General features: G+C 36.5%; 2 protein-coding genes and 2 long non-coding RNA genes across 5 annotated transcripts in view; 3 read left to right on the plus strand and 1 right to left on the minus strand.

Moving 5' to 3' along the window:
• The window catches only part of LOC140503288 (uncharacterized), a 256,515-nt gene that overhangs the window by 194,984 nt on the left and 41,157 nt on the right, over positions 1 to 20,374 (plus strand).
• Positions 1 to 20,374, plus strand: part of LOC140503155 (vomeronasal type-2 receptor 26-like) — a 47,212-nt gene that overhangs the window by 19,676 nt on the left and 7,162 nt on the right. The window contains 4 exon segments of the mRNA XM_072606969.1: positions 12,633 to 13,436; positions 16,338 to 16,497; positions 16,500 to 16,555; positions 17,197 to 17,323. Of these exon segments, the coding sequence (XP_072463070.1) occupies positions 12,633 to 13,436; positions 16,338 to 16,497; positions 16,500 to 16,555; positions 17,197 to 17,323 (1,147 nt within the window).
• LOC140503299 (uncharacterized) lies at positions 93 to 5,579 on the minus strand. Of its 2 annotated transcripts, XR_011966764.1 has the most exons (3): positions 5,109 to 5,579; positions 2,452 to 2,614; positions 93 to 345 (listed from the first exon to the last, which is right to left on the minus strand). It is a non-coding gene; the product is annotated as an uncharacterized lncRNA (long non-coding RNA). The 2 variants fall into 2 exon arrangements; XR_011966763.1 differs by lacking the exon at positions 5,109 to 5,579 and having other exon boundaries at positions 2,452 to 3,184.
• On the plus strand, positions 3,343 to 11,071 carry LOC140503300 (uncharacterized). The gene is made up of 3 exons (XR_011966765.1): positions 3,343 to 5,005; positions 5,988 to 6,124; positions 9,028 to 11,071. It is a non-coding gene; the product is annotated as an uncharacterized lncRNA (long non-coding RNA).

Raw genomic sequence — 20,374 nt, forward strand, 5'->3', positions numbered from 1 at the left:
AGTATTTGCTCCATGAGGCCATATTCCTTGGTTTTCCATGATTCCAGAGATAATTTACAGCATAGCTAGGTTTAAGATCCAAGTCTCACCAATTTAATCCCATTGCTGCCTCCATTGCACAGCATTACTTTTCAAAAAATCAACTTTATTTTTAAGTTTCAAATTGTCTCCCTACCCTGACCCATCCCACTTGTCAAGAAGGCAAGTAGTACAAAACACATTACAAATATGAAGTCATGTAAGACAAATATCTGCACTAGTAATCTTCCAAAAAAAGTAAGAAATAGAGAGGGGAAATATATGCTGCAATCTGCAATCTCACTTCCTTAGTCGATGTTACCATAGCTGTAAAAAAAAAAAAAAAAGGTATCTGATCTCATTGCATTATATATTGTTTTATGGTATGACCTCTAATACTCAGATCATATGTTCATTTTTACTCATTCTAAAGCATAATACTAATAAGCATTTATGTGGCACTCTAAGATTTGCAACAACAAAAAACACCTTTATAATTATTATTTCCTTTTATCTTTACAATAATCTTGGAGGATAGATAATATTGTTATCCCAGTTATACAGATGAAGAAACAGTGGCAGATGGGGGTTAAGTGAATTGTTCAGCATCCTAGAACTAATAGTCTGAAGCAAATATGAACTCAGATTAGCCTTACTCAAAGGTCAATTCTCCATCCACTCTGCTGCCTAGCTAACTCATATGGTGGAAGATGTTTGTCGAAACTTGATTTCTACTGAGCTATTTTCTTTTCTATATTTATCAGCTAGGGAATTTTCACCAAAGTAATTTCGGTTACCAATCTTATAGTAAATTGGAATACTTAATTTGTTTCTGATTTTTCCTTATCTTGCACTTTCCAAGGACCTTTATATCTCTTTGTCAAACTATTCCAAATAACTTTAATGAATATTGATTTATAATAATATTACTTGAGTTTTGGATGTGCTATTTCCTTTTCAATGCATTTTTCCTGAAATAATTGCCCTTAATATTCTAGATTTCAACCTTTTCTTACTGTAAATGGTGTTATTATATTATTTTGTTCTTTACAGAACAGCCTTGGAAATTGAATTGGTATAACACCAAATGTAAAAATTAAGTACTATTCTCATTTTAGAAATATATTGTCATTGCTCAAGTCAGGGAAGTCAATATCCTTCCACTTTTTGTCATTTTATCTTCCTTTAAAATATGTTGTAATTATACATCTGGAATATATATTGATAACTAACCAATCAACAAGTATTTATCATATCTTCACTATGTATCAGACATTAAATTAGGTACCCAGCATGCAAAAACAAAGAATGAAACAATACCTACTAAAAGACAGCTTGTAATCTAATAGGAAAAGAATGTACAAAAATTAAGCATTATCACAAAGTGAATAAATATAATACTTATAAAATGGTAAGTATGAGTTAGTTTAGGAGGGAGAATGCTAGTAGTTGGGGATATTGGGAAATATTTCCTGTAAAAAATAGTACTTAGTCTCTGTCTTCTAAGTAAAGATGTACTATATAAAGTAGAAGTGAAGAGAGTGCATTCCAGGCATGTGGGACTGCTGGTGCAAAGGAATGGACATGGGAGACAGAATGGTCTGTGTGACGATCAGAGAGAAGGTCAGTTTGGTTGTGGTGATAAAAAATATTCTAACTACAATAAGAGAAACTGAGGCATAGCTCTTAGCTAATGGCACTTTATGAAAGAGTCCATGATGTGCCCTATTAAATGGACCTCAAATTTTCCTCATGATCTGAGATACCCTCTCCTTTCAGAGCCCTACTTTTATAGGGTTAACTATGTGAACATTCAAGAACAGCCATCTCAGATACAGAATAACTCCACTGCTTGACATGTGACATACAGGCTAAAACAAGCAAAACAGTATATCAGCAGGGTCATGAGTTAGGCAAAGTAAGGAATATCTCTACTGACTAGGTAGTCATAGGCTGGTCATGAGATGAACAGCTGTTCATGTTGGACAAGAGAGAATTGTCAAAACACACAAAAATAATTTGGGGGGACTTTCTGATGAAGGCTGGAAGGGAGGGTGAGAACCCTGCAAAGAACAGAGCATGAGGGACAAGTTGCCTGGAATGAATTCATGGACTCAATCATTGCTGAGATCAAGGTAAAGATTTATCATGCTCTTCAGCGGTCAAGAGTTCTTGGGAACTTGCTACTTTAAAGGGGTATAGGTAAAGTTTATATACGATATTCCACAGTAGAGCATGTGCCAACATGCTAACTAGGTGTTTTGGGGTGGGATTAAGGAGTGGTTAAGGAGTAGGCAGTTCTTAAAGGAATATGCACTTTTGGTATCTGCTGCGCAGGTATTTTACCCAAAATTCATCGGGAAATAGCAAGGGATGAAATTCTCAACTTCTGAAACTGCTTTATGCCAAGGGTAAGTGTAGAGCTGTCCCCACCTTAAAGGGTTCCACCATGTGAGGAGCTAGGTTTGTAGTCAGTGTCAGGAACTTGGCTGATGCCAGGTCCACAGGGTAATGGGTCATGGTTTTGGATAGCAGTTGGTACCCAGCCTGAGCTGTCATCGGCAAGTGGAGGGTACTGAATCTAGAAGATATAAATCTAGGAAAGAGATTAAACAAGCAAGGAAAAAAAGGAGTAGGAAGAAAATGTTTAAAAGTGGAGTGAGTGTGAGAATACTGTTAAACCTTCTCACACCTTCTCAACATATTTAGTAACTATCAAGGGACAGCAGGGACTTAGATCATCCCCACTTGTCCCAAACCTTCTTTACTACTTTCTGTATTCTTGATCAAGCCTTTATTTATTATTCCAAATGTTTTGAACCCATTATTCAGAATTCTTCACTTTCCCTTATATTTCTACCATAGACAAGATAGCTCACGAGTTATTATTCTTCACTAGCTTAACAAAAGAAGTTTCTTGCTTGAACCTCACAACCGAATAGATGTACATGCTTTGTTTCACAGGCTTGTTTATCCTTATCTGATTATATTCACTCTGGAAGAGAAATTTTAGAAATTAAGTTTTTTTCATATAATAAGTTCAAATACTAATTTAAACTCTTGCTTAGGCCATGGAATGACTGTAAATTCAGATGAAAAAAGCAAGATCTCTTCTGCTTTATAAATCATTACATTAATTTAACAACATATTTTCTTGGAAATGAAAATTTAGTAGGTCTTACCAGAGAGATTTAAAAAAAAAAAAAAACATTTTTTCTAAAAATATTTCTCTTTCTTTTAAAATAGTTTTAAAATTATCCTGATGTTGAGTCACTAAACCTTTATGAAGAAAATTAGTTGAAAATTTTAAAAATGATACCTCTCTTTTCATCTTAAGACAAAGATAAATCTCTAAAATTGAAATTCATTAAAACTTGGTGTAATTGAAGTGACATGAATTCCCAAAGTATTATAACAAACTAAATTCTCAGTTATTGCAGAATTCCTAGATATCACAAAATGCTTTAGTCAAAAAGGTGTTGTAATGGAATCTCACACTGGAAAAAGTAAGAGACTAATCATAGAAAACTACTACTACTTTTAAAATCCTTTTAAACATTGGGAACATTTTAGGGTGAGTCTTAAGTAACTTGTATAAATTTCTGCACATGTTCTAATTCTAGATAAAAATAATGTTTGAGTTCCCAGTAAAGTTGGCAAAAATAAGAATCCAAAAAAGCTTATATGTTTTACTGACTACTTGTTATTGATCACAGAAACTCTCTCTAGAAGGAAAAAACAGGGACATGTGACATACCAAATATAGACAGGATAAAACATCCTTGACCCTGTTTGAATTCAGATAAAAGTGAAATTTTCCTATCATGCACTATCTGTTTCATAGTCAGAGTCAGGTATTGTCAGGTGCAAAACATTTCTTTTTAAAGGAACACAATGGGGAGACAGAGCCAGGAGGAACCCATCCTAGATTGAGGCTAGAATTGTCCTCTCAGCTTTTCCTTTCCAGATGCAAACTTCAACCTGTTAACAGTACAGGATAACATTCCTGAGAAACTGGCAGCGTTTCTCTCAGATACTGATTCAATGCAGACAACTATATCCAAATTCAAATTCAAAACAAAAATTGTTATGGTCCCAAATGCCTTTTACCTTAAACAAAAAGTTTCACTAATCATAGCTTAGTGCCACATACAGTTATTCTTATTCTCATGGAGTTGCAACAAGCAATAAAGATTTAACAGGACTCACACATATAAGGGATTCCATTTAAGATCTTTCTTTCTCAAATTTACAACTTGTCCTGATGTAAAAGTCAATTGTTAAAAATCCTTTCTACGTATTATAACTTCTGAGCAAGTGATATTCATTGTTTAGGAACTACATAACCCAAACAAGTTCCTTTCCTAGGGCTAATGGCCTTGACCACATGGATGGTTTCCAGGGGCCTTGGCAATTTTACAAAATAAGGGGAATCAGCATGGACCCTAGGGATGGGGCTGATGCTATTACTCCTGCCTGTCAACATACAGGAGAACTGTTGTGAATGGATAGAACCAATCTGAATAAAGTTCTCACTCAATTCCTTCCTTTCCATGCACAGTAATCAATGAGCAATTTTAGGTTTCAGCATTAAAACAGCAGCCCCATATAACTTAGTTAACAATCTTACAACTTTCAATGATAGTCAAATTGTTGTAAAGGTGCATGTTTCTTTAAGAACAAACCACTTCTTAACCCTTCCCTAATCCCACCCCAAAACACCTAGTTAGCATATCTGGCACATACTTTACTGTGGAATACATTATATAAACTTTACCTATACCCCTCTAAGGTGACCTGCTGAAGAGCATAATAAATCTTTACCTTGACCTTAACTATGCTTGAGTCCATGGATTCCTTCCAGGCAGCTTGCCCCTGATACCCTGGTCTTTGTGGGGGTCTCATCACCCCCTCTTCCAACCTTCATCATATTTTTCAATCTCAAGGCAGAACACAGTTTGAGGTCTTAAGTATTCTTCAAGTCAAGGTAAGATTCCCCTCTCTTCCCCTTTCCCTTAAGCTTCCCAAGCCCTCTCCCTCTCCTTGCTCTATAGTCGAGGATCACCCCCTAAGCACCTAGGAAGGCTTACCTGGATTCAGGTGAAGGCTTCCTCAATCTCTGGCACAGTAGCCACTGAGATAAGGGACGTCTTGTGGGTATCTGCGTGAGGTTTCTCGCTCTTGGGATGCCTTAAAGAGAGCATATAAATTATAGGCCCTGTATTGGTACCCCTTCCCCTTCTAAACCCATCTCTAAGGCTTACAGGCAAAAGGATGGGCCCCCTCCCCATTCACCCCTAGGAAGTTTGGTCTGTAAGACCATAAAGAACGTGTTAACTGGCTTCCACTATATGGTTCTGGAGAGCCAAGCCAAAGCTTTGATTTCTGACAATCCTCTCTGAGTTTTTGGATTCTTTTTTTCACTGTCTGTATATGTGTTCTGTCTCTATATGGTCTCTCCCCCCTGCCCCCTCCTCTCTTTCTCTCTCTCTCTCTCTCTCTCTCTCTCTCTCTCTCTCTCTCTCTCTCTCTCTCTCTCTCTCTCTCGTGTGTGTGTGTGTGTGTGTGTGTGTTAATGCAGCCAGCTCCATGGCAGCTGGACTTTGGAATGCAGTTATCTCTTTCCCTCCCCCTCTCCTTCTCTTTCTGATTGCTGTAGCATCAGTGGAGTGGATGAATGGGAGAGAGAAAGAGAGGAACAAATCTTATAATATCTAGTTTATATGATTGCTAAAGGCAGTTTCAGGTCAGAAATGGAAAGAAATAAGGTATGTGTCATTTTAAAGGGGCGTCAATCAAAGTCCACCAGAAGAAAGTAAGAATGTAGGAAGGGGAACAGCATGGATACAAAGTTTAAGGAAAGCATAAAAGGTTTGGAAATTGTTGGAAAGTTGTTGGTAAAGTTCTCTCTCTCTCTAAGTTGCTGGTAAAATTCTCTCTCTCTCTTTTTACCTTCTAACCCTGGCCAGGTTTTTGAAGGTGGAAAGACAAGAAAGAAATCGGACACACTTTCCCCTCATATCAGAGAGGCATACTCACTAGCATTTATTCATTTCATGCCTCACCTAAAGGAGAAAAGTTTTTGTGTAATGGGAAACAATCAAAGGTAAATGTATTTTGGTCATATTTTAAGTGAAATGTGTAACTCCTAATTTGGTGTTTAAGATAGGTTAAAATTTATTATACTATTTGGCATTAAAACAAATTAGGAAAATGGATAGATCTGAAAAAGAGACATCTCAAGGCAAAGCTTTGAACTCTCCAGTAAAGAGGAGGGGACTAGATGCCCCTGGATCTTTCTCCAGAGTCCCCCTCACCTTGACTGGCAGATTCATACCATCTCTTTCAAAGAAGTTTTTAAGGAGTGGACACAGAAGTGAGGTTTACTTGAGTAAAAGTTCAAAGCATTAAGATTCCTTATCCTGTAGTCCTGACTCTAACCACCAAGCTGGGGCTACAGTGAATAGTTAATACAGCTAAAAGCATTTTAGCAAATTCTGTTAACTCCTCTCATCCCAGATCAGATCAAGGGAAGAGAGTACTAAAGAATAGTAAGGAATGTGAGTTATCCTCCCCAACCTGGCAAAAGAAAAGAGGGAGGAGGCATAGCAGCTATATGAGGACCCAGTGACGACAGCCCTAGGTCCCCCTGCTCCTTGAAGCCCATCCTTCTAGGAAAGCAGAGAAACCTATCCTCTCAAATCCCTCAGTCCTTGCTCCCATACCACCGGAGCTTGGAGCTTCTGAAGCTGAGCATCCCTTATCAGGATGCTCGTAGATTCCTCAAAAATCCTCCTTATCCACCAAATCCCCTTCCTTAATGGCCCCCGGACATTTAATTCAAGTGTTGGACTCCACAACCTTCCAGCACTCCCTGGACCTTAGTCTCTCTTGCTCCCCTTTCTCAAATCCCTGACTACCCCACAACCAGGCTCTGCAACTGTGGAGAGGTAGGGAGTGGTCTAAAGCAGAAGGAGATCACGAGTCAACGAGCCTCTACATGGGTAAGCCCAGTCTTCTATTAATAATTTTTATATGTGATGTTAAGTTTGTTGCTTGTGTTGTCATTGTGCTTCTAAATTGTAGTAAAATTCTCTTATATTATAAAAATTGAATGTCCACTGTAATCTAGAAAAAGTGTTAGACAAAGCAATTATAATCTGAATTTTGATGAAACTAAAAGATGTTGGGAAAATTGTATAAAACCAGTTACGTTATTTTATAACCCTGTCTTATAATGTTTTATAACTGCCATTTAGAAAAGCAGGTATTTTCACCTTTGCCTGTTAAAGAGATTATAGCTAAAACAATTTGGCTATCACTTATGAAAGTTGTATGATTGTTAACTAAGTTATTTGGAGTTACTGTTTTACTGCCGAAACCTAAAATTGTTAATTGATTACTGTGTATGAAAAAAAGGGAATTGGGTGAAAACTTTATTCAGATTGGTTCTGTCCATTCAGAACACTCCTCCTGTATGTTTGGGGATTGGCAAACAGGAAAGATCTTAAATGGAATGCCTTATATGTGTGAGTCCTGGTAAATCTTTATTGTTCGTTGCAACTCCATCAGAATAAAATAACTGTATCTGGCTCTAAGCTGTGATTACTGAGACTTGCCATAAGCTACTCAGTTTGTATCTAGAAAGGAAATACTGAGGAGACAATTATAACTTAAATCTTGGATATTTCCCAAACTCAGTTTTCCCATTGTGTTCCTTTAAAAATGAGTGTTTCCCACCTGACTATTCCTGAGTCTGGCTATAAAACAGATACTGCATGATTGGAGAATTTCACTCTTATCTGAATGCAAACAGAGTCAAGGATGTTTTACTCTGTCATATTTGGTATGTCACATGTCCCTGCTTTTTTCCTTCTGTAGTAAGTTTCTATAATCAGTAACAAGTACTCAGTGAAACATGTGAGCCATTTTGTTTAACCTCACTGGGAAATCAAATATTATTTTTATCTAGAATTAGAATATGAGTAGAAATTTATGTAAGCTGCTTAAGACTTAAGACTCACCTTAAGATGTCCCCATTGTTTAAGAAGATTTTTAAAGCAGTACTATTTTCCTATGATCAGTCTCTTACTGTTACCAATGTATATTTCCATTACAATATCTTCTTGACTAAAGCATTTTGTGATATCTAGGAATTCAGCAATAACTAAGAATTTAGTTTGTTATAATATTTTGGGAATTCATATTACTTATTTTTATAACAACTTAGCTTTAATGAACTTCAGTTTTAAAGCTTTATTTTTGCTTTAAAGTGAAAAGAGAGCTATCATTTTAAAAGTTTTCAACTAATTTTCTTTATAAAAGTTTAGTGACTGTTAACATCAGGACAAGCTTTAAACTGTTTTGAAAGAAAAGGAAATACTTTTAGAAGAAATGTTTTTTATAACAATCTCATGTAAGGTCTACTAAATTTTCATTTTCAAGATAATGTATTGCTAAATCAATGTGTAATGACCTAGAAATCAAAAGAGATCTTGCTATTTTCACCTGAATTTGCAGCCTAAGCAAGAGTTAAAATTAGTGTCTGAACTTACAATATGTAAACCCCTCCCCCACAATTTCTAAAGGTTTTCTTCTAGAATGCATATAATCAAAGAAGGATGAACAAGCCTGTGAAACAATGATGCATATGTATTCGTTTGTGAGGTTCAAGTTAGAAACCTCTTTTAGGCAACACAGCTACACTAGTGAAGAGTAATAACTTGTAAGCTATTTTATCTGTGGTAGAAATATAAAGGAAAATGAGGCAATCTGAATAATGGGTTCAAAATATTTGGAAAAATAGATAAAGGCTTGATCAAAAATATGAAAAGCAGTAAAGAAGGTTTGGGGCAAGTGGGGGTCATCTAAGCCCCTCCTGTCCCTGGATAGTTACTAAGTATGGTAAGAGGATGTGAGAAAGTTTGACAGTATTCTCACACCCACCCCACTTCTAGTCATTTTCTCCCTATTCCTTTTTGATCCTTGTTTGTTTAATCTCTTTGCCAGATTTGTGTCTTCCAGGTTCAGTACCTTCCACTTGCAGATGACAGCTCAGGTTGGGTACCATCCTCTCTGTCCAAGATCATGACCCATCACCCTCTGGACCTGGCATCGACCAAGTTCCCAACACTGGCTACAGGCCCAGTCCCTCAGATTGTGGGACCCTGTGAGGGAGGGACAGCTCTCCTTCTTCCCTCAGCATGAAGCAGTTTTAGAAGCTGCAATCTTCATCCCTTGCCCCAAAAGATTTTGAGTGTCATCTGTTTAAGAGGGGAATGATGGGGTGCATGTGCTTGGGCCCCAATTCTAAAATCACATCTCTCTTTAAAAATCACATTTCTCCCTAGCCTCAAAACACTATCACAGGCAGTTTCTCCCTAGCCCAAGGACATAATCTGCTCCAGCAACAACTGCTATCTCCCTTCCTGCTACAGCAACCAGCTGCATCTATGGAACTTATTAGTCTGAATCAACTATGTACTGACTGAACTGACTGCTCACTGGGTCATAATGACATTTATTACTCACTGACCAGTCATTTGTGTCCTAGACTTAGATATACATGTACTCCCTTACAATTATCTCATCTAATAAGACTTTGATGAGAGCAACCCGGTATTTCTGAGCCAGCCCTGACCGTTGGTTGACTTAGTGACATTTCAGACCTAAACCACACTTCCGGATGTTCCCCCCCACGCCGTGAGTTATTTCCCGATGATACCAAAAGTGTATGTTACTTTAAGAACTAACCATTGCTTAATACCTCCCTAATCCTGCCCCAAAACACCTAGTTAGCATATTTGGCACATATTTTACTGGGGAATATCCTATATAAACTTTACCTATACCCCTTTAAGGTTACAGGTTCCCTATTATTGCCTGTGGAAGAGCATAATAAATCTTTACCTTGACCTTAATAATGATTGAGTCCATGAATTCCTTCCAGGTTGGTCTGTCCCTGGTACCCTGCTCTTTGTGGGGGTCTCACCCCACCCCCTCCAGCCCTCATCACTTTGAGTCAGACCTGTGCACTTTAGGAAAATCATTTTGTTGGCTGAAGGGAGAATGGTTTGGAGCAGGGAGAGACTTGAGTAAGGCAGACTCACTAGCAGCTATAGCACTCATCCAAGCATGAGGTGAAAAGTGTTTGTACCAGGGTAGCAGCAGCATCAGAGGAAAGAAGGAAATGTATTTAAGAGATCTTGCAAAGGTGAAATCAACAGGTCTGGACAATAGCTTGGATATGAGGGTTCAGAGATAGTGAGGAACTGATGGCGATACACAGGGTTTGACCTGGAGGGACTGAGAGTATGATATTGATCTCTAGAGTAATAGGAAAGGTAGGAGCAGGATGGTAGGGTGTAAAGATAATTAATTCTGTTTTGGACAAATTGAATTTAGGATATCCATTGGACATACAGTTTGAGATATCTGAAAGGCAGGTGGAGATGAGAGATTGGAGGTCAGCAGAGAAGTTAGGGTAGGATAGGTAGACCTGAGCATAGATCACTGGAGAGATGGTAATTAATTAAAAGGTTAGAGGGCAAGATCTGAGTGAAGATAAAGCAAAGGAAACTAAGAAGATGTGGTCATTTAGGTAGGAGGAGAACCAGGAAAGTACTACGCTGAAAAGTTAGAGAGAATAAAGTGTCAAGGAAGAGAGAGTGATCAACAGAGCAGACAGGTTGAAGAGAGTCAGAACTGAGAAAAGTCATTGGACTTGGAAACTAAATGATCACTGGTAACTTCGGAGAAGGCAGTTTCAGTGGAATGATAATAACAGAATACAGACTGCAAGAGGTTATGAGTGAAAAGAAAGTGGAGGAACCTATTGTAGACAGCTCTTTCAAGTTTCACATAGCAAAAGAGATATAGGATAATATTTAGTGAGGATGGAAAGCTCAAATGAGACTTTTTTTCTTGAAGATTTGGCAGGTATGGCCATGTTTGTGCGATGCAGGAAATGAGGTGAGAGAGAGAGAGAGAGAGAGAGAGAGAGAGAGAGAGAGAGAGAGAGAGAGAGAGAGAGAGAGAGAGAGAAGAAAGAGAGAGAGACTGAAATTAAGTGATACAGCAGTGATGACAAAGGAGTCAGTTTGTTGGAGGAGATAGCATGGAATAGGTCTGACTGAGCAGGTACAGCAATTAACCTTAGTTAGGAGTGAGGCAACTTCATTATGTGCAGCAGGGGTGAAGGATGACGGGGTGGTAGAATGCAGGTGGAGTTATGGGACACAAGGAAGAGGGAAGAAGATGAAGTTCATTGCAAATGGTCTCCATTTTTTTCTGTACAATATGAAGCAATATTGTCAGATGAGTAGGGAAGGGAAAGGAGGGAAAGAATAGAAGTTTTACAGAATAACAGCTTTGAAGACTTGCTGTGGAGAGTGGGATAGTGAATTAATAAGGCAGGTGTAACATAAATTTGTAGTGGCCCCCGTCAGAATGATGGTGATTTTCTCCACCTTCGTTCCCTAGTATGTGTATAGGAGTAATTGTGTTGAGAAGTCGAAGTGATCCTCCATTGAAGTTTGGCGGGGTGTAATTGGCAAAAACACAGAAAGGCTAAAGCTTCAAGAGTAGAGAACAGAGCAGAGTTAAACTGGTTCACTAAGGGATTGAGACAAGGAAAAGAAAAAGTGGCAAGTGTAGGGAAAATGATCTGGGAAAGAGTTGAGGGGACAAGAGATAGGAGACTCACATACTAACTTGAAATAGGGGACATATGTGGAGATAGAGTTGAATAGACATTACAACCTGATGAATGTAGGATTTGGGGGGAAAAGAAAGAGTAATGGAAAAACTGAGAACTACTCTGAGGGTGGTCTTAGCATCACTTTACTTTTCAATGTGTATTTTTTATCTCTGATTATATACTGCCATAATTTTTCTGTAGTTTATTTTTCTACCTTCGTTCCTTCCATTTCTAGATAATTGATTCTGGTTGGTGGTAATAGCTTTTCAAGGGCAGTTTAGCCATTATACTTCTCTTTGGTGTTTCTAGTGTTGTTTTATGTTACAGAAGTGAGGAACATGACTATATTTTTTCTCTGTCTCTCTCTAATATCTTGGATTAGTCACAAGTCCTCTACAACATAAAAATAACTAATTTTAATTTTAAAAACAGTGATTAAACCACAAAAATTAATGTTCTTGTTGAATGATTTTCTGCTTTTAAATTCAACCTCTAAATTATTTACATATTCCTATTAGAATTTCACTTTTAGTCTTTTGGTCACCATTCATCATTTTCTTAAACAAAACCCAATATAAAATGATACTTTCACTGAGTAAGTCAATTCATATTCCAAATAAAGAAGAATATAAATTGCAAGGTTGAGAAGGTGAGGTCTAGGAGAGGTACTGGCTTATGTACAAAGTGTCATAAAAGTATCTCTTTAATAATGGTCTTCTAGCTGACTTCAGAAAGGGATCAATATTTGAGTGATTAGAATTTTCTACTTGATCAGTGCCTCATGAACCCACAGAATTTTCTCCTGATGAAGATATGTGGACTTTATAATACGCTTTACAGCTAGACTTTCATCAGCACCATTTTCACGGAATTCAAAATGACACACAATCTTTTTTTTTTTTTTTTTTGTATTCAGATCACCTATGGTCCATTTGATCCTCTCCTGAATGACAAGGTCCAATTTCCTTCCCTTTATCAGATGGCTCCTAGGGACTCCTTTCTCTCTGTGGGCATAGTTCAGCTACTGTTCCATTTTGGTTGGACCTGGGTGGGACTGGTTTCCACAGATGACATGAGAGGAGAAAAATTCCTTTTGAACACTGCAGAAGAGATGTCCAGGAGTACTATCTGTGTGGCCTTTATAGAAAAGATCCCTGTGAGTGAGAGTAGTCAAGATGAATCTCATGTAATCTTCATGCCCAGGATCCTAGCATCCTCAGCCAAAGTAATCATCATTCATGGGGATGCAGATTCACTCATGATCCTGAGACATTCCCAACCTCTTATTTTATTACCTTTTAAATTGTGGATCATCACATTTGATTTGGATATTACTCTGAGAGCCCATCATTATGAGAGTTATCTTTTTCATGGTGCTCTGATATTTAAACACCAGGCTAGTGAAGCTCCTGGTTTTTCTCATTTTCTCAAGAGGGTTAACCCTGTTAAATATCCAGAGGACATTTTCCTGAAGAGTCTTTGGCATTCAACTTTCAATTGCCCAGATGAGTCTGTAAAACTGGAGGAGGGAAAATGTTCACCAAATGCTTCGCTGGAAGATCTGCCTCTAGATCATTTTGACATGACCATGTCTAGTTTGAGTTACTCTACCTATAATGCAGTGTATGCTGTGGCATGGACCCTCCATGAAATGTTCCTGATGAGAACAGAAATGGGATTTGAGGGACATGGAGAAAATGTTACACTTCAACCCTGGCAGGTAATATTGCCTCTAAATGCATCCATCAGTCAGTCATTATATCAGCATATACTAAGGGTTTACCATGTATTTGTCATGGTTGGATGCCCTGGGAATACAAGGAGAGGCTAAAACAGTCCCTGCCCAAAGGAGTGTGTACTCTAATGAGTGAGAGCACACAAACATTATACATATATATATATATATATATATATATATATATATATATATATACAAGTATGCATGTATATATGTATGTAGATGTGCAAGTATACTTAGTACACAGAATGCATTAGCAAATATATGTAAAGATTTGTATATATATACGTATGTGCATATGTATATGTACATATATTTACATGTGAAATATACGTATAAATAAACATATAAATACATACATATAAATACATACATACGTATTTATGTACACTTGGTACACAGAATGCATTAGCAAATATATGTAAAGATTTGTATATATACATACATGCACATGCATGTGTATATATGTAGTTACATGTGAATATATGTAGGGAGAGAGGGAAAAAGAGAAATAAATGAAGGGAGAGAGATAATAAATGAAGGAAATCTGAAAGGGACACAGCATAATTGGGGCTGGGAGGTGCAAGAAGAGCCTCATGCAGCAACTGGAATTTAAGCCTTGAAGGAAACAGGAAGATCAGAGGACTGAGGTGGCAGAGCATTGCTGAGGTGGAAGAAAGGCAACGCAAATGCGTGGAGATGTGAGCTGAGGCGTTATGCTTGAGGAACTGCAAGTAGGACAGTATAGCTGGATCCTTAACTGTGTGGAGCAAATTATGGTTTAAGAAAGGTCTTCAGGTAGGAAGGGACTGGATTATGAGGAGCTTTAAATGCCAAACGGAGAACCTTACACTTGATTCTGGAGGTGATAGGGACCCAGTGTAGCCACCAGCTGCTTCTGGTGAATGGAAGCTCCTTGAAGTTAAAGCCTATTTCATTTTTGTCTTCATATTAAAATCATCTAGCACACAGTAGGTGTTTAGTAAATCCTTGCTGAATGAGTGAGTCAGGATAGACTCTATGCAGATAGAAGCTGAGACAAGCTGTGAATGAAGAAAAATGTTCTAAGAGGTAGAGATGAGAATACAACGTACTGCAGCTATGACCGGTAGCTTGTAAAAATGCAGAGGTAGAAAATGGGAGATTGAATTCAGAGAAAAGCAAATAATTTATTTGTCTAAAATGGAGAGTGTTTGGAGGAAAACACCCATTATATAACCACAACAACCTGATTTTCATATGTTGGACATCAGACAATGAAATTTTGATGGACAATTTTTTTTCATTCTGTTCTTAATGGTCCTCATTTCCTACATTTTTACATTAACTAAGGACTAAGAATGCTTGGCTTTATCTCTGAAGTGTGGACATCCCACTTACAGAGTCAGTTTCTTTCACCAAAAATGAAATGTTTTCAAATTTAAGTTCTGGGTATACAAAGACCCAAATGAACCAACCCCTGCACTCAAGGGGCTCAATTCTACTTCTTACATATATAGAGCTTGGTGGATAAGTATGAAGCAGCTGATGCGTACTTATGGCCATAATAATAATGTAGTCAGTAATAAATACAAGATATTTTATTATCTTTTCTTGCTGAAGAGCTGAAATTTCTCCTTTAATTTTATAAATCCTAATGCATTAGAGGGTCCTTTAGATAAATGTCAATTTGTTTATTAAAAATTCACAACCAAGTTTTTACATGTCACAATATATCCAGCTCAAGCACTTTCTCTTCACTCAAGATCCCCTCCAAAAATGCTGCCTGCATTTTTTTCATCTGACACTCTATTTCTTGGGTTATAAACTTCAAAAAGTGTCTTCACCTAGCAGATCAGAACATCTCACTGTGTGCTTGATAGAACATGAAATGAAGATTGAAAATTAAATATTATCCATCTTTCTCAAAAATATGAGAAACAATCACATACAGAATGTTTTATTTTCAGTGGATATCCCACCATATATTGTTTTATAAACTTCCTATCATCGTGTTAATGGTAACTAGTATCGCATTAAGGGGAGCTGGATGCCACAGTGGAGAGACTACAGGTCCTGGAGCCAGGAGCACTCATTTTTTTTTAGTTCAAACACAGCTGTCACAAAAAGTCAGACACAACTGAAAAGACAGAACAGCAACAACAGGTGGTGCAGTTAATGGAGCATCCTGCCTGGAATCAGGAAAACATGAATTCAAATCCAGCTTCAGTCACTTGCTGTGTGACCATGGGTAAGTCACTTAATCCTGTTTACCTCCGTTTCCTCATCTGTAATATGAGCTGGAGAACATGAAAAATCACTCCAGTATCTTTACCAAGGAAACCCAAAAAGGATTTTGAAGAGTTGGACGTGACTGAAACAACAACAATATGGTAGTGTATATTGTCCCCACTATCCATTTCTGTACAGTTGAAAAGTGATTATAAAAACTTTTCCTTCTAATGTATCTTTTTTCTCTCTTACAATGATGTACCAGATAATTCCAATCAACAGGCTGTATGGTTCAACGATGGCTCCTTGTACATGCTTAATGTACTCTATGCAGAGCAGGGTTTGGAATGCTAACAAGATGACAAGACCGTCAAAACTCTATGGGTCTGAATTTTTCTACTAGAGATAGCCTCTCAGAAAGCAGATTATAAAACCCCAACCCTACTCTTAAAAAATATGACATATCTCATAATCTGAGGTTCTAGCAACTTGACACATCTAACACAAAACATTATGCAATGATGCCTAGCATTTTTCATGCAAAAGAAATAATATATCTGTTGAAAAAGTAAGATTATGTACATTAATTTCCTTCACTATTCTCAGAGTTTTCTTTGGGCCCACACTGCTCTCTGGGAATAGGGGGTGACTGAGATTTCTCTTCCCATGTAGCTCCACTCCTTCCTGAGGAACATCCAGTTTAATAATACTGCTGGGAACCAGGTGATCTTGGATGAGCAAAGAAACTCTGTGGCTAAATATGATATCATGAATTACCTGACCTTCGAGCAAAGAGAAATTTTTGTGAAAGTCAGGCAGTTTATTCCCAAGAGTCTGCTGGATCAAATTTCACCATTTCTGAGAATTCGATCATATGGGCTTATTCACAGGTCTGTAAAAATTATGTAAAACAAATCACAAATATTATTCTTACCCTTTTGAGTTCCTCTACAAACAACATTAATGAAAAGACTTTCTCATTTGATGTAGCTACATTCACAGCAAGCATATAAATAACAAAGAATGCAGCCAGTCATAGAGAAATTTTTAAAAATTTTAAAACATTTGTGTGCCAAAGGATCCAATTACTGCAGGACATATATGATAAACTTATCATTATTATTGAATATGACATTATCATTTATTATATGTGATTATAATGAAGCTGCACATATATTATGTATGATAATATATTATATTGTTTATGAGCATAGCATTAATTGGATGCTTTGGATATAAAAGAAGATATGTGTGTGTGTGTGTGTGCGCGTGCGCGCACGTGTGTACATCCCTGAAAAGTATACTGCCAAGGTAAGTGAACTTACCAATAGATATTCCATTACCACTAACTAGTCTATATAGTACTGATTTTTCTGAACATGTACATAATATGCGATTGCTGAAACCCTTCTACAAAATATTTTCTTAGCCAGTACCAAAGCAATATCATTTACTTTGATAGAACAATGAATCTTTCCCCCAGTAATTACAAATCACATCCCTCCTGACATTTACTTTGCTCACTGATCAGACTGCTCCAGAGTCTGTGTGCAATGAGAGTTGTGGTTCTGGATTCAGGAAGTTATTCTGTGAAGGGCAGCCTCCCTGCTGTTTTGACTGTGTGCAGTGCCCAGAGGAGGAAATTTCTAATCAGAGAGGTAAGTGTCTAAAAATAATACCCCTCTCCAAATCCCAGATAACTCTCCTTCACAAGAATAGGGGAACAGCCTTTGGCAAAGAATCTCTGTCAAGTTCTTGCAGTCACATGCAACTCATGGGAACATTACTCCATGAGACCTACTTGTTATACGTAATTTATGGACAGCTAATGAGGAAAATCAAATAAAAAAAAACAACCCATAGTACTGACAAAACTATCAAGAATGAGCCCACAAATTTTGTGAGCATTAAGAGGAGGGGAGCAGCTCTGTTTCACGATGGGTGCTAGTCTAGGGGAAACCTGGTTGCCTTTTGAAGGGACACACTGGACAGATTCTTTACCTGGGACTCTCATTCAAGGATCCTCTAGCTTTGCAGGAGAACAATTATTAGTTTGGTTGTTTTTTTGTTTTTGTTTGAACACGAAATTAATCAATTTCCAGTTTGTTTCTTTTTCAAGTATGACCAGATTTTTGGTTAATTTTAATTTGCGTCAATCACTATTAATATGTTGATTAATTGAATTCATTTTCAGTATTCATAATATGTATATTGCATACCTAGAGTACTGATGCTTAGAAATGAAATCAGATTCACACAGAGGACTCAGTTAAAGGAGTGACACATGATGGAAGTATCAAGGATATTGAGAGGATTTTGAAATGTAGCAATACTTTTGGGAGATATGATGTACTAAATGATTTAAGAGAAAGAAAAATTTGTTTTCTTTAAGTTCCTTAAGGATATAAACTCTTAAATTCCTGGTAAAGTAGAAATTTTCTAAAGCACTTGGCCATTGATTTCCAGGCCTTTCTTTTTAAAATCAGTTTTCTGTTGCTTTCTTCCATATTTTTTACATCATTATAGTATCCCCAGTATCCCTTCCCTCCCAGGAAGTTGTGCCATATAACAAATACTATTTCATAAGAGGAAAAAATTCAGCAAAACTGATGGATACACTGGAAAATCTGAAAACATGTGATGTATAACACCTGTATCCCTTCTTTCTCCATTAAAAGTGGGTTATCTCTTCAACTGAGTTCATAAAGCATTTCTCTTAAGAAATATCTCCAAAGAATTTTTTTCCAACTTAACCACTTCCTTTCTTGTGTAACTGTATAAATGTTGTCTATACAGCATTTTAGTTTCATATAATCTAAGTTATTGTTTTTATCTTTTATAGTTCTCTCTGTCTCTTGGGTGACTAAGACTATATTTCCTACACATAGATGTGAGAAATATATGATCGGCTACTATTCTATTTTCTCTGTAGTATAATCTTTAATATTAAGGTCCATATCCATATAGAATTGTGGAATATAGTATAAATTGATGATCTATGTCTAATTTCTGCTAGACTACTTTCTAGTTTTCCCAGGTTTTATCAAATGAGGTATTTTCTAGGTAATTTATATTTTCTGCCTTATTTTACCTTGGATTATTGAGTTCCCCTATTTTTCTCATTCTCCCTTATCTGGTCTGGTCTATTGATTTTCCTCTATATATCTTCATCAATAGAGATGATTTGATGATTGCAACTTTATAATATGGTTTGTGGTCTGATATTCTCCTTACACATTTTTCCTGTTTATTTTCATAAGGTCCGATGCATTTTAGATTTTTAAATTTTCTAAATGATTTTTTAAAATTAAATTCTATAAAGCCTTTGCTTGGCAATTTGATTAGCATACCGCTAAAAGTGTAAGTTAACATTGATAGCATTTTCATTTTTATTATATTGGCAAGGTCTAGCTATGAACACTGAATAATTCTTCCAGCTCCTTAATTGTTCTTTATTTAATATAAGAGCATTTCTAAGTTGAACCTGTGTGAGTCTTTTATGTGCTTTGGTAGATCAGTCCCGAGATATTTTATGAATTTTACTGTTATTTGAAATGGGGTTTTCCTTTCTGTTGTTGACTCTTGTGTTTTGTTAAAATTATATAGAAATGCTATTGATTTTTGAGAATTTCTCTTGTAGCCTTCAACTCTACTGAAGCTATTGTCTCAGCATCTTTACTGACTACCTCAGATTTTCCAAGTGCACCATGTCATTAGCAAATAGGGCCAGTTTTATCTTTTCTTTCCCTATCTTTGTCTTAAATTTCTTTATTTTGTTTTATTGCTGTTGCTAATATTTCAAGAATTACAACAAATAATAATGGAGAGAATGGGCATTCTTGTTTCACTTCTGTATGTATTGGAAAAGGTTCTAATGAATCTTCATTGCACATGATCCTTGCTTCTACTTTTATAAGGATGATTTTTATGATATTAAAATAAGTATACCTACAGTTTGTACAGTTGACTTTTTCTTTAGCATGAGTACTGTACTTTGTTGAAAGCTTTTTCTGTAACCCTTGAGATGATTGTGTGGGTTTGGATGTCTTGATTTTTAACATGATTAATTATGGTGATTGTTTTCCTAATGTTGAATAATAATTGCATCCTGGATATAAATCTCACTTGGCTTGAATGATTTCTTAGATTAATCGCAGAATTTTCTTTGAAAAGATTTGAGTCAGTAGTCATGATAACATTGGCTTATCATTTTCCTTCCATATTTGATTTTTCCTTGACTTTGGTATTAGGACTATATTTGTCTCATAAAAAGATTTTGGTAATGTGTTTTCTCACTGCTTGAGAATAATATCTGAAGTATGAGAATTGTGTTACTTAAAAGTTTGATAGAATTCTCCTATGCATCTATCAAACCAGGAGTGTTTTTCTTTGGCAATTCTGTTATAGTTACATCTATTTTCTTTTTAGAGTTTGCATTATTTAATATCTCTACCTAATCTAATAGCTTGGGTATTTTATATATTTGAAGGTATTCTTCTATTTCTTTTTTGTTCTTAGTTTTGTTTGCTTATAACCGTACACAGTAATATGTTCTGATTATTGTTCATATTTCTTCTTGTTTTCTTGCTGTTTTGCTATTTTATTGATTAGATTTTCAACCTTCTCTTTTAAATCATTTTAGCCAGGGAATTTATCACTTTAATTAATCTTTTCAAAGAAATAGTTTTAAATTTTATTCATCATTTCTG

The sequence above is a fragment of the Notamacropus eugenii genome, chromosome 5 (genome assembly GCF_028372415.1).
Source record: "Notamacropus eugenii isolate mMacEug1 chromosome 5, mMacEug1.pri_v2, whole genome shotgun sequence".
In the NCBI taxonomy this organism is placed as follows: domain Eukaryota; kingdom Metazoa; phylum Chordata; class Mammalia; order Diprotodontia; family Macropodidae; genus Notamacropus; species Notamacropus eugenii.